Source organism: Antennarius striatus, chromosome 10, assembly GCF_040054535.1.
Source record: "Antennarius striatus isolate MH-2024 chromosome 10, ASM4005453v1, whole genome shotgun sequence".
Classification (NCBI taxonomy): domain Eukaryota; kingdom Metazoa; phylum Chordata; class Actinopteri; order Lophiiformes; family Antennariidae; genus Antennarius; species Antennarius striatus.
The window spans coordinates 16,019,925-16,032,500 of NC_090785.1; the positions used below are offsets into that span (position 1 = coordinate 16,019,925).

At 43.4% G+C, this 12,576-nt stretch overlaps 1 protein-coding gene across 4 annotated transcripts in view; it reads right to left on the reverse strand.

Moving 5' to 3' along the window:
• Positions 1-937: 937 nt before the first annotated feature.
• The window catches only part of ebf1a (EBF transcription factor 1a), a 53,326-nt gene continuing 41,687 nt past the window's right edge, over positions 938-12,576 (reverse strand). The window contains exons 11-17 of one of the 4 annotated variants that reach the window (XM_068325263.1): positions 12,006-12,094; positions 8,673-8,738; positions 8,040-8,202; positions 6,675-6,854; positions 4,591-4,788; positions 3,313-3,381; positions 938-2,129 (exon numbers count right to left, since the gene is read on the reverse strand). In XM_068325263.1, coding sequence (XP_068181364.1) covers positions 3,314-3,381; positions 4,591-4,788; positions 6,675-6,854; positions 8,040-8,202; positions 8,673-8,738; positions 12,006-12,094 — 764 coding nt within the window. In that variant the 3' untranslated portion in view covers positions 938-2,129; position 3,313. The remainder of the gene's footprint in view (positions 2,130-3,312; positions 3,382-4,590; positions 4,789-6,674; positions 6,855-8,039; positions 8,203-8,672; positions 8,739-12,005; positions 12,095-12,576) is intronic. The other 3 variants (XM_068325266.1, XM_068325264.1, XM_068325267.1) reach the window with 3 other exon arrangements.

The window sequence follows — 12,576 nt, forward strand, 5'->3', positions numbered from 1 at the left end:
AACATTACCATCATGCAGAGGAAATTGTTAAATTAATTGACAAAAGCTACATAATCGCTACCAAAAAAAAAAGAAAAAAAAAGACGCAAAGTGTTTCTGTGAACACTGAAGTGCGATGAGCACAGCTAAGACAGGTTTCTCAGCGTGGCTGTCCTTCAAAGCATGCCATTGCTGCAGTATTATAGTACATGGGGGTGTGTGTGATTGTTGAATTATGGCTCTTTGTATTCTAGTCTGGCTTCACCACCAAACAGAGTGGGTTTGTGCTTTGTCCCAAAGTTCCCATAAATTCCTCTGTGGCAATACAGTTGTGGTGAGGGTAGAAAATTGTACATGTGATTGAATGAAGAATGTGTTTGCATTGTTAAGGCATCTAGACTGCTGGTAAAGATTACAGTGACAGAAAAAAAGAACTATATAGATACAGTATGTAAGCAGGCATAAATAACACAGGAAAAGAAAGAACAGAGGGGAAAAAAGAGGAACTCAAAGAAAGAAAAACGCAGAGCAGTTTCTTAGTTCTCTTGGTTTCCACACACAAAAAAGAAAGTGTCACTCAAGAGAAGAACCCATGCATATTATCAGTTCAAGAACAGCATCAATTTGAAAGCCTTAGCGAGTTCAAACAAAAAGATATAGATTTACAGTATATATTAATGTGTGTATATATATTCTTAAAAAAATCTACTTCAACCAAATACTCTGAATAAGATGCTACTTTTTGCCATACAATAAACATTTTCAAGGAAAAAAAAAAGATTTTTTTTATTAACTTACAAATAATACAAAAATAGACAATGACTTGTTTTTGAATCAACAAACAAAAGCATGATATACCGATGCAAAAGAATCGACATAAAACATGAAGAGATTTAAAAAATGTCACATTTAAATAGTGAGAGACAACAGTAAATAATGAAAACAAAACACTGTGAAATATGTTCACTTACTGTATTAAACTTACACAACACAACTAAACGAGGGTGAGTGGCAATGTACAAATACAAGGGATAAATACATTATTTATAGGATATTTTACAGGAATCCCTTTGTTGAATCCAAATCCATGTTTCTCATGTTTATCAGAAGAGATATTGATAACACACAGTAAATCTATCCTCTGTACTGAGAAGCTGCCTTAAGACATTTAATGTTTACATTTCAAACTATAGCTATTGCAAAAAAGAAAAGAAATCCCCCCCATCAAAAAAAAAAAAAAAAACCCCAACATTTTTTTATATACAAAAATATATCACATATATCACGCATTTATTCTAATTTGATATTTGCTAGACTCCTTCAGTACAGTGCTGGATGGACGCACACATCCTCTGGCTTTTCAAGTCTTAACTAAACTCAAACAAAATGTCAATTTTGGCTAAATCATCACCTTTTTTCACATGACAAGCAGAAAGCATATTGCAAACAGCTCAATCCTCACAGTTTTAATAAAAGTCAAACAAACAAAACAAACAGAAAGGCATGTTTTCTGGTGTGTTCATTTTTGTGATATCACTTTTAGATTTTAGGGGATAATTAGCAGCAAAATTAAAGGTTGATTTTCTTTTGTTGTCCTTGACCCCAGTTCCATGTGGCCAGTGTGTTGGTTGCTATGTGATTTAAGCAAGCAGGCTGAGCGAGGGGAAATATCTTCCATTTTGACAGAGGTTACACAAACTTCATGGCCAAAGCAACACACGCTGTATTGTTTGTGCAAATTGTGGATTGAATGAAGGCGTGGGGCCTCTATTAGTCAAACCCAAATCTAATAGGCATAAACAAAGATAAATAAATGCTCTTTTCATGAGGTCAGTGTCACACTCTGGGTAAACTATCGGTTGTTATACACTTCATCCAACGTGGTGTCAGGGAAGCTACACTAATTCAACCAAAAGGGAAATAACATCAGAAAGGTCCCTATTGTCCTTTTTTCTCCTCCCCTATATCCCTTCAGATGAAATCCCAATGGAAAGGCCTGAGTTTATCAGAGTTCCGCGTCTTATCTTGAGCTCCGGAGCATAACAGAGACTCGCCAGACTCTGCTACTGTGTCTTTTTCTCTCTCCACATTCCCAAATCTCCGACTATCCCAGATCCTCTACATGGGTGGAACGATCATCCCGGGAATCGCTGTGTTGTGGGAAAAGAGGGGGAGGAAGATTGAGGAGGAGGCATAAGAAATAGAGAGAGAGAGAGAGAGAGAGAGTGCCAGCAAGCGAGAGAGAGAGAGAGAGAGAGAGAGAGAGAGAGAGAGAGAGAGAGAGAGAGAGAGAGAGAGAGAGAGAGAGAGAGAGAGAGGTCAGTCATGTCATTGCTGGGTTTCATCTGTCATCACAACAGTCACATAACAGAAATGTGTTCCAGCATCTGGTGAGCAAATACGACTCTCCCTCATTATCTCTTCATTCCTAACAACAAAAAAGTTTCTCTGCTAGTTGGCGCACACCGACAGTGTCTTTTAACTTTTCTCAGACTTCCTGGGTCACTGCATGCCAGAACGATGAACGTCTGCTGTTTGGAAAACCATGACATAGAGATTGTGATAGAGAGAAGTACAGCAAGGTGGGATGAATCTCTGTATGTGGGAATGGAAACCATGAGGTGTTCGCTGTGAGCCACATTCACATTTTTACCTTCTGATTTCATGCCCTTCCTTCATCTACTCCTTCATCTTCACCTCTTCACTCCCACATTGCCCTCTCCCTTTTCCCTTCCCCCTTTTTACAAAGCAAAGAAGAATCTTTCATATAACATATTGATTCCTTTCTCTCTTCAATTCACTAATTCCCTGGTTATTTCTTAAGTGTTTCTGGCTGTGTGTGTGTGTGTGTGTGCATGTGGCTGTGCGGAGCACAGTGGCCATTGGCCTTTGGGTCATCATGGTCAGCGCTCATCAACACCGACAGAGGAAGTGAGGAAGTGCTTAGCTTGGGGGTCTGATAAAAATTCCCATCTATCATTTCTCTCTCTCAGGATCTCAACACCATGCAACATCCTGCCTAGACGAACAGACACCATGCTGCACTGGATAGAAATGGGAGAAGAGAATGACCTGTGGTGGCATAACACCCCAACCCCCTCTAATACTTTTATACAGAGACACCAAATGAAGCACAGGCAGGAAGCAGGAAGGGAAGATAGGAAATGGAACACATATGGTTTGGCATGCAGCCTCTCTGACAAGTCAAGAGTGACAAACAAAAACAAAAAGAAGGGTAAGACAGGATGAGCTTGTGGTGTGAATGGGCAGAGTGGGATAGTAAGTCATTAAAAGAAACAAAGGAAGAGAAAATGAAAGAAAAGCATATCATACTTCAGGAGAAGGCCAGGCCCTGCAGAGCGTTGGCTGATGAGTACTTGCTAGAGTCCACAAAAGACTGATCTACAGTGAGGAAGGAGAGGAAGGGTTTGGTAGGGTAAAGAAAGGAAAAAAGAGGGTGAAGGGGAAGAAGGGAAGGGAAATCACAGAAAGAAGTGGGAATAAAAGTGAGAACTTGTTATAATGATATGAAGGACAGCAGGATTAAAGCTTGATGAAAAGGTATAGACAGCAACTTTATTTTGAAAGAGTGTTTTCTATATGGGCACACATCCAAATTTATTACACATCATCTAGCTACAATGCAAGGATTTTTTTCTGTCTGTCTGTAATTGACTTCCTCGAAAAATGTCACTTAGGGCCCAAGTGTTGTCAGTTTTGGTGCAATTTGGATTTGTGACATGCTCAGAATTACTGCATTTAGAATAAACAGGCTGACTATTTTGCATGAGGGCTGAACAAAACGTCGACAATTACAATAGTAGCATGACCCCAAAATTGTTCTTCCCAGTCCAGAACACTAAATCTGTGGGTTATCATATTGCTGTCTCTTGATCACCTACATTGTGGGGGTATTTCAGACTGGGTCTGTCTAATGTATTGCTGTGTAAACTCTGCAAACTGGACATAACTTTTCACAGCTGTTCGTCTGATTTGTGTGTGCAAAAAACACCAGACCACTTTATCAATGCCGCACCGCACCAGAAGTTCCATTTAATTTTTTAAACATGCAGAATGTGTTTCTAATATTAATTTGTTTTTAATTCCAATTTTCCAAATATTTTTTTCACCATCAGTAACTTTTGCACCACTGCTGTTATCTAAAAGACCTCACTGATGAAGTGTGGGAGGATTTTAAATAGTGATCCAACACTGTGCTTCAATGTAGGCTCTGCAAATTGGAAAGGTCTCATTACAGCATATCAGAATATTGTTTTCTAGTTTCATATTTTCTATTTGGTGAAACGGATGTGTGTATAAGGAAATCACTTTTTAGGTCCTGATATAGCCAGGAGCGTGTGATGAAATTTCTAAAACTGTCTGTTAATTTACATTTTTTTCTTTTCCCCACAATCTGTTGTGGGGTAAAATGCACTATATTACATATTGCAAGTAAGTTGTCAGTTTGCCTACTCCATTTAGGACATAAATTCAGTTTAACAAAACAATCTGCAGCTACTCATACCGCAGGCCAGTGAAGCAACCCATTCTGCAGGGGCGTAGTTAGAACGGGTGCTGGTTTAGGTAAATTCTACCCAGTTAGCTGCTTACCTTGCAGGCTGTTAGCATTGGCGCTGGTGCACGTGGGCGGAGGGGAGTTTTGGGGTCGTACGACAGGGGCAAAGGCGCTCTTCTGCTTAACAGCAGCGGACACCATGTTGGCTGGAGAGAAGGAGAAGATCCCGGAGGAGCTGCTGCAATTAGAGGGCAGGCTGGTTGACGAGGCCATGGTGGGGCTTGATGGGACGACTGAGAGAAGAGAGTGGGGTATGAAAGGTCGGGTTATAAGGGGGTCATGGGGAACACATCAGGGAAGAATGACAGGGAGGAACGATGGAAAGGGGGGAGACAAGGTTAGAGAGAAGGCCGAGGGCAGAGGACGGGCAGACGGGATGAACAGAAAGGGACTGGTCAATGGACAATGGCAGGAGGGATAATATTTTAGACTCATATCAACTGACTCAGCCTTTTTTTTTTGTTTAGCAATCACCTCACAATTAGATATTCCATAGCTAAGACAAAAATGTGTTTAGTTGGAAACTTGAACCAAAAATATCCCAAAGCATTTTTCTCTCTGATCAGTCTGTTTTGATGAGTCAGCATGCTGCTCAAGGGCTACAAGGCGCTGTACCTGGAATTTGTTAACTTACAGGAAATGTTTTTCTCATATCAACTTTTTTTCTTTTCATTTTTCACAAGTCTCTAAGGACTAAATTCCAACAGTAAAATAATTTTAAAAAAGGGCTGATTGCCTCTGCTTGACAATAATCAATAATCTATGTAGTATAGTCACTGTATTCCCGTATTTAATGAATTATTGTTCCAGTTCGATCTTCAAATCCGCATCGTAATAATCTAAAATCGAAACAGTTTACAGTGAAATTAATTTGTGTCGAGATAGGAATGTAGACATTTGGTGACATACTAGCCATTCAGTGTTAGTGAACTAGTTAAATACTGCAGCTAGCCAAATCAGTCAATCACGTTTATTAACACATTTCTTTAATTTTCACATTTATTCAAACATTTCTTTAAATCAAGGAATTTTCTCCACTTGGTATCTGGTTACTCAAACTCTCAAAGGTCAGCACCATTAAGACTGATTGCTAATGGTAAATACCCAGATGATGAACTTCACAGAAGTCCAGTTTAATCCTCATCATCAACCAGTCTCTGTATGATAATTTATGAGGATTTCACATACAAGCCAACACAACACTTTTTTCCACGCATAATTTCTACAATATACTTGGATTACTGGCATCAAGTGTTAATACAAGACAGCTATTAATGAGACACATTGCTGCCTGATGGAGGACACAATTCTGAGACTTATCCAGGGACAAAAATGATCAGAGGGATATCTTAGCAACCCAAATCTTTCCCCTCCTGACATCATCCCATCCATCCACTTCTCCTGGGTTTGTCTTTTGTGGGGTAATACACTAAGAGCATTTTCCCCCTCAGTGATTTTACAATCAGCCAAGTCGTATTTCACCTGCCCTCTGATATCTGCCTCTGCCTTTATTGTTGTTATTATCCAACACTTAGCTTTTATGGCTCTTCCTGACAAATCCTTGCAATAAAGTCATAATCCATTTATGAAGGGGCCTAACTAATCAATTAATGAAAATTGGACCTACAAAGGCAGGCCGAGGGGCCATTGATTGAAAGTGTCTGTGTGGGGCCGATGAGCCTGTTAAAATACTTGTTAACACCCAGGAATCAAAGCACTGGAATGGAATTGCTTCTCTAGCAATTAGTTTATTGATTTAATCAAGGGTCTTTAATGTAGAGGGTGAATGTGTGTGTGTGTGCGTGTGTGTGTGTGTGTGTGTGTGTGTGAGCAGAGAGCAGAGGTGGTGGGGTGTATGTTTCGGGGTGGGGGATCTAGGTGATTTGCTCCTCTGGCCAATAAAGTGGGGATTTGTGTTTGACTCTGTTCTTAAAGAAACAGATGAGCCAGCTGAACTGAATGACTTTCTCCTTACGTGTCACTTCGTATTTCCACCTCCTCTGTTCACTTCCTGAGAAATACCTTTTCTTATTTATTCAAACACTGTGAGTCAATCTTTCCACTCTGGATGCTCTGGATTTTTTTGTTACGTCCTCCAGGATGTGGTGTATTTACTCACTAGCATAGGGCGAGTTGCCTGCAGATCCATTGAGGAAGTTGGGCGAGGTGCCCAAAGTTGCCATGCCAGAGTTAGCGTAGCCATTCATGCTAGTGGAAACAGAGCTGTAGCTACTCTGCTGGGGGGTAGAGCTGGGGACATAACCATGAGGGGACACGCTGCTTGTTGTCCGACTGAAACCTACAGACAGGGAAAGAGAAGGGAGATCAAGAGAGAATATGTGTTAGACTACAGCAGATGGCAAACAAAACCGAAGGAGGGAGCTTACATGCAACGCAGCCAAATGCTCTTTTCCCTACACAACTAATGGGCAAAGCAATAAAAGCCAAAAGAAAATTTTGAAAAATCTTGGACAGCATATGGCAGGGCGAGAAAGCAATGAACAGTGAAGAGGAAGAATGATATGAGAGAACATAAAACAAGAAGCCTTTAACCTCACTGGCTCCTCGCCAAAATTAGATGTATTGATAAGGCAATTAACACCAAGGGGCCTCTGCAGCTCTCCTGTAATTCATAATGTATAAAGCCAGTATTTCTGACAGGATCTTTTTCTCCTTCATGCTGTACAGGTGCAGCAAACAGAAAGAGGACAAGATGGAGAGAAGACTATAAATATATATCTTAGTTCCAACACGCTGACACAGGAGGAAGAAAAAATGAATTGAACATTGGGAATTTGTTCTCTCTAAAGGCAGACCAGGCAACGAGGCTGCGCTCCGGCGGTAGAACTTGTCTTGATAATTAGGCACCAGAAATCCCCCGTTCTCATCTGTTATGAGTTGGAAGCTGCAGAAGTTTCACAGCTGATATCTGTTGTTTCTTTAACGTCTATCCCTGTTTCCAGGTGATGATGAAGGACAGGGGAAGTGGCGAGGAAGCTCATTGGAAGTATTGAGACAAATTCAGATCCTGCACCATCCACTATATGCTCCTTCTCCTGATACCTGTGATGAATCACCAGTGACTGCACCCACATCTCTCTCTGTCAGACAAGGGCCAACCCCAGTCTAATATACACACCCCCAGGACCCGCTCATATTTCTCCATCGCACTCCATCCGCATCTCCCCTTTTCTCCATTCCTCACTCTCTTACCTTCGCGCTCTCCTTTCAAGTTTCCCCCTGCCTCTCGCCACGGCCTCCCCATCCACCTGCTCCTTCCCTCCATTTTCAGAATCCTCTTTATTTGCTCAGTGCTCTTAAATCTTAAATCGCCCTCTCTGAATTTCCCACATGAAAAATAAAATGTCCCTATTGCACTATTCATCTTAACTATCCACCCCTCTTCCAAAAAAAGAAAAAAAAAAATCCTCACCACAATTCCCATGATTACAGAGTGTAATTGTTTCCTGTTGCATTCACTCACCCTGATTGGCTGTTTGCGCCACCTCTGACCCAGTGAAGGAGTTCACGGCCATCATGCCAGCATGGACGGAGCCGCTGCCAAGGCTGGCTAGCTGGTTGTGCCCTCGTGGCACTGTTGTGTAGAGGGCCTCTGCGATATCCGCTGCTCGTTTCAGAATCATCTCCTGAAAAGGAAAAAGGAAAAGGAGCTGTTATCAGCAACGAAGGCCAGAGAGAGAGAGAGAGAGTAAAGAAGAAGAGAAATTCTGGTGTTGAACGGGGCTTTATGGTCGCACAAGAATGCGAGATCTCCTCTAGATATTGCGGATGTAAACATAGCAAGCTTTTTTTGTCGGTGGTCCTTGGGAGGAGTGGGATCATTTCCAGTAAATGGGGGAACGTTTCATTAACAGACTCATCAAAGCTGTAGCCTGCATCTCCCTCTCTCTCGTCTTTGTCGTCATTATTTGCTCCTGTACGTCTCTCCTCCCCCTTCATTTATTTCTCATTGTATTTCTCCTCCTTTTATTCACAGATGTGTGTTTGTGGGTCACAGATCTGCTCTGAATGCGGCAGAGACGCCATCCTTGGTGCTTCCAGCGGTCTGAACCCCAAACGTCATTTGATCTAAAGAGAGATGTAGATGTGTGTTTACCTGGTTGTTGTGAGGCATCCCGTACAAAGCCTCTACCAGATCTGCTGCTCTCTTTAGGATCACCTCCTGCAATCAGGAACAGAAAGAGGAAGGGGATTGATCATGGGCGTGATGGCTCAACGAGTTCAGTCACTTTTATTACTTTTCACATCTTGTATTATGCTGCGAATGCAGAACAGAGAGAGCAGGAGAGGGAGGAGACAGACAGAGGAAGAAGGGGAGAGGAAGAGAAATGGGCCTGTCCTGGTACTTTGTTACTCACCAGGCAGTTTGGGAGACCTGAGGTAAGATACTGTTATCTGTGAATAAAACATGAGCCTATATCTCTTTATCAGTCAACCATCTTCCACGTCTTCTCCTCCCTGCTGTCACGGCCAGATCATGAATCTACTGCACATGATCACACATCAATCTCATTTAACACAACATATCATCAGGTTGACGGCAATACAACTCCCCCCTGTCAGCCGGGACACACCCGTCTCTTGCCCCGCATTAACCCTGGTAATGATCCAAGTGAATAGCCCTGCATCCACTTTGTGTGATAAATGTAGAACATCATTGCTCAGGTGAACCACAGAGTGGAATTTCCCACATCAAACATTTATCCGCCCATCGTGTTGCAGTTTCTCTACACTCATTTTCTATCACTTATCATCCTCTCTCTTCCCTGTGTCTCTATTCTTTCTCCCCTCTGAGTGTATGAGTGTGTGACTTGGGGCTGTCGTTACATTTGTGTGTATGATGTAGACACCTACAGCCCTACGAAACCCTTTTTAAAAGTTAATGTGCCAGGGCCAGGATATATGCTGGAGGCGCGACAACCAGAAAATTGCAGCACCCCCTCACCCCCATCCCCTTCTCTCCCTCGTTCTCTTCCTCACACACACACACATGCTGTGTGCTATACCCTCCTGAGTGTATCCCTCGCTGTGAACAAGCCCTGGAGCATGTGTGCTCTCTGTTCCGTGACACACCGCCTTTCAATCAGACCTCCTATCACACACACACACACACATGCACAGGCGAAACCTCGCACGCAACTACGCACATTTGGAGGCTGTCGAGCACGCCCAAGACATGACGAGAGGGTCAGCAAAGCAATAAAGATTGTTGAGCGCTGTCCGAGGTGCTAAATTCACTCAATAATGGGAGCGCTGCCTCTGTGTTAACCTCCCATTACCAGCACTATCTGGGGGAGGCAGAGATGGAGGTGGGGGAGAGACGGGAAGAGAGGAAACCAGAGAGGAGGCCTGCTTGAGGTGATTGAGAGACATAGAGGCCCTAGGAAGGTAAGTGGTTCTTTAGTATGTATGCACCACTCCTCGCTTCCTTCTCTCTGCTTTTCCTCGACTCCCCATGCCTCCCAGGGATTGTGAGATAGGTAGATGGATGGATGACGGGGAGGGAGGGGAGGAGGAGGAGGGGAAATGAGGGAAGTGTGAGGCATTAGGACACAAACAGATCAGCAGCTGGAGTGTAACGGTGTTCAGGGAGAACACGTGAAGTCGGAGTCACTTCATCCCCAACATCTTCCACACGCTCCTGCTCGATTCTCACAGCCTTTCAGCGCTTTCTCTTCCAGACCCAACGTCTCTTCATCCCTTAACGTTCACTCTGGCCTCACCTGCATTGTCTTCCTCTCTTTCTTTGCTGCCATTCTCTCTATTAATCACTCTTTCATGGTCCTGTGCCCTGTCTGTACCTATCAGCCTCTCGTTAGCCGAGGGATCTGTCCAGTAGCTAAACGCGATTAGGCAGCGCTCCAGAGTCGTTCTGATAAACAGATAAATGTGGTTAGCGCCGTGCTGCCTCCTCAGCTCTACTGCTGTAAGGGGAGACCATTTCCTGGGCGCAGGGTCTCTTCCCGTAAAGTCAGGCCCACAGAGATGTCAACAGGAAGGGGAACCTGATCCAGAGCAGAGTCTGGCCCCGTCTGGCAGGGCAGTCACTCATTAGCCGGCCCCAGACCCCCAGCTACATCACAGCCTGAGCTAAACACATTGTAGTCTGGAGCTACCCAGCGCCGTATGGAGACTGGTTTCAGACGGACGCTGTGTCTTTACTGCAACATACAGAGACAGAACAGGTATTGGCAAATATCCTACTCAGTGAGTGTTTGTGTGTGTGTGTGTGTGTGTATATGTGTGTGATGGTGGTGGGGGTCATTAAGTATCCCCACAGACAAGGTGCCACTATGGAATACATTATATTCCCAATCAATTTAATCCTGATTAAAAAGTGGAAAAACAAAACAACGAACAACCAGAGAGAGGCTTTGCCAAAGTGGCGTTGAATGGACATTGGGAGCACAAGAAGTTGCGACTGTGCTCCCCTCTCCAACCCCTCATGATTAAGGCCAACAGTTGAGAGAATTGTGGTCAACAAACTGTTATTACCTCAATAAAGGCACAAATCAATAGAGCTGAAATGAACAACCAGGCCTGCCAGCTACCGCTGTTCATTTAGGAGAGAAAGAGACATCACAGAGCGAGGGAGGAAGAGGAGGTGAGGAGATGGATGGATACAAAGATATTTAGAGAGATACGGGGGGTTGATAGGCTAAAGACCAGAACTCAACAGGACAAGTCCTGCATCCACCAGACATGACACACAGCGAGGACAAGTGATTTCTCTGTCTTCCTTCTACATCTACCTGAGCTCTCCATCTCTACCTCATGGTGACTTCTCAGAGTGTGTGTGTGCATGATTGTGTGCGCACATGCGTGAGTGCGCACTTGTGCGTGTGTGTGTGCACGGGTGTGTTGTGCATGAGCATTTGTGTGTGTGTATGTGTGTGTGTGTGTTTGTGTGTGTGTGTGTGCTGGAAGTAATAAAGTCCACCCGGGGTTGACTTCGATCCACTGACCCAGCAGGAGGTAAGACTGGACAGCTATGATGGATCACCTAACCTGCTTCTACCTCTCTCTTCCTCTCTTCCCTCAACCTCCTTTCCTCTCTCTCTCTCTTTTCCTCTCTCCATCCGTGGCTTTGCTCTCCCACTTTGCCAGTCCGAATGACCTTACACTCAGTGGAAGGATGAATAGAGTCACTTGTGTGTCCACTGTGCAAATAAAGCATTTGTTTGAGCAGAAAATGACCATGAACATACGATAAAATGTCCGTGTTCAGCCTCCAGTCTCCAACACACAGTCGCTCCTCTGTGTGTGAGGTTGTGCTGCCCTTGTGCCATGTATATCAATATACGCTATGAAACTCTAGAAGTTGTCAATATCTCTCTGGACCAGTGTTACTCAGAGAGATTTCTATATAATAATTGTATGTAGCAAACAGCATGAGCACAGAAACATGAGAGGAGTGGAAGCACTGTACCTTGGGTAATCTCTCTTGGTCTCCAGGATGTCTAGGGATGACCTTCTGTAACCTCTGGAAGCCATAGTCTATGGTTGGCTCGTTCAGTGCTGAGCAGAAACAGAAAGACGGAGGAAAGAAAACCCAAAATGTTGAATGTTTGATTCTCAATAATGAAAACACCAACTGTTCAAACTCAGAAATGCAGCCGGAGAAACGAAAGATTCTCCCCTACAGTAAAAATGACTGAATTAAGCCCGCTTTCACATGAATATTTCAACATTAAACTAAACACACTGAAAATGTGGGTGTTCTCTATTAAGTCTGGTGTGTGTCTTTGTTTGCCTGTGATGTAATGAATCTCTTTCTGTCACCTTCTTTGGTGGTTAATAAAAAGACTGTCAGGAATCAGGCGGCGTGTATGTGTGCACACATGTATGTGTGTGTCCTGTGGTCCTGCGTTGATCAGCGACTAATATAAGCAATTACAGAGCCTGGTTCCAATATAACAAAGGCTTCATCGCTCCAGGGAACCAGCTAAACACACACACTCATTCACTCACACATACACACACACACACACACACGAACA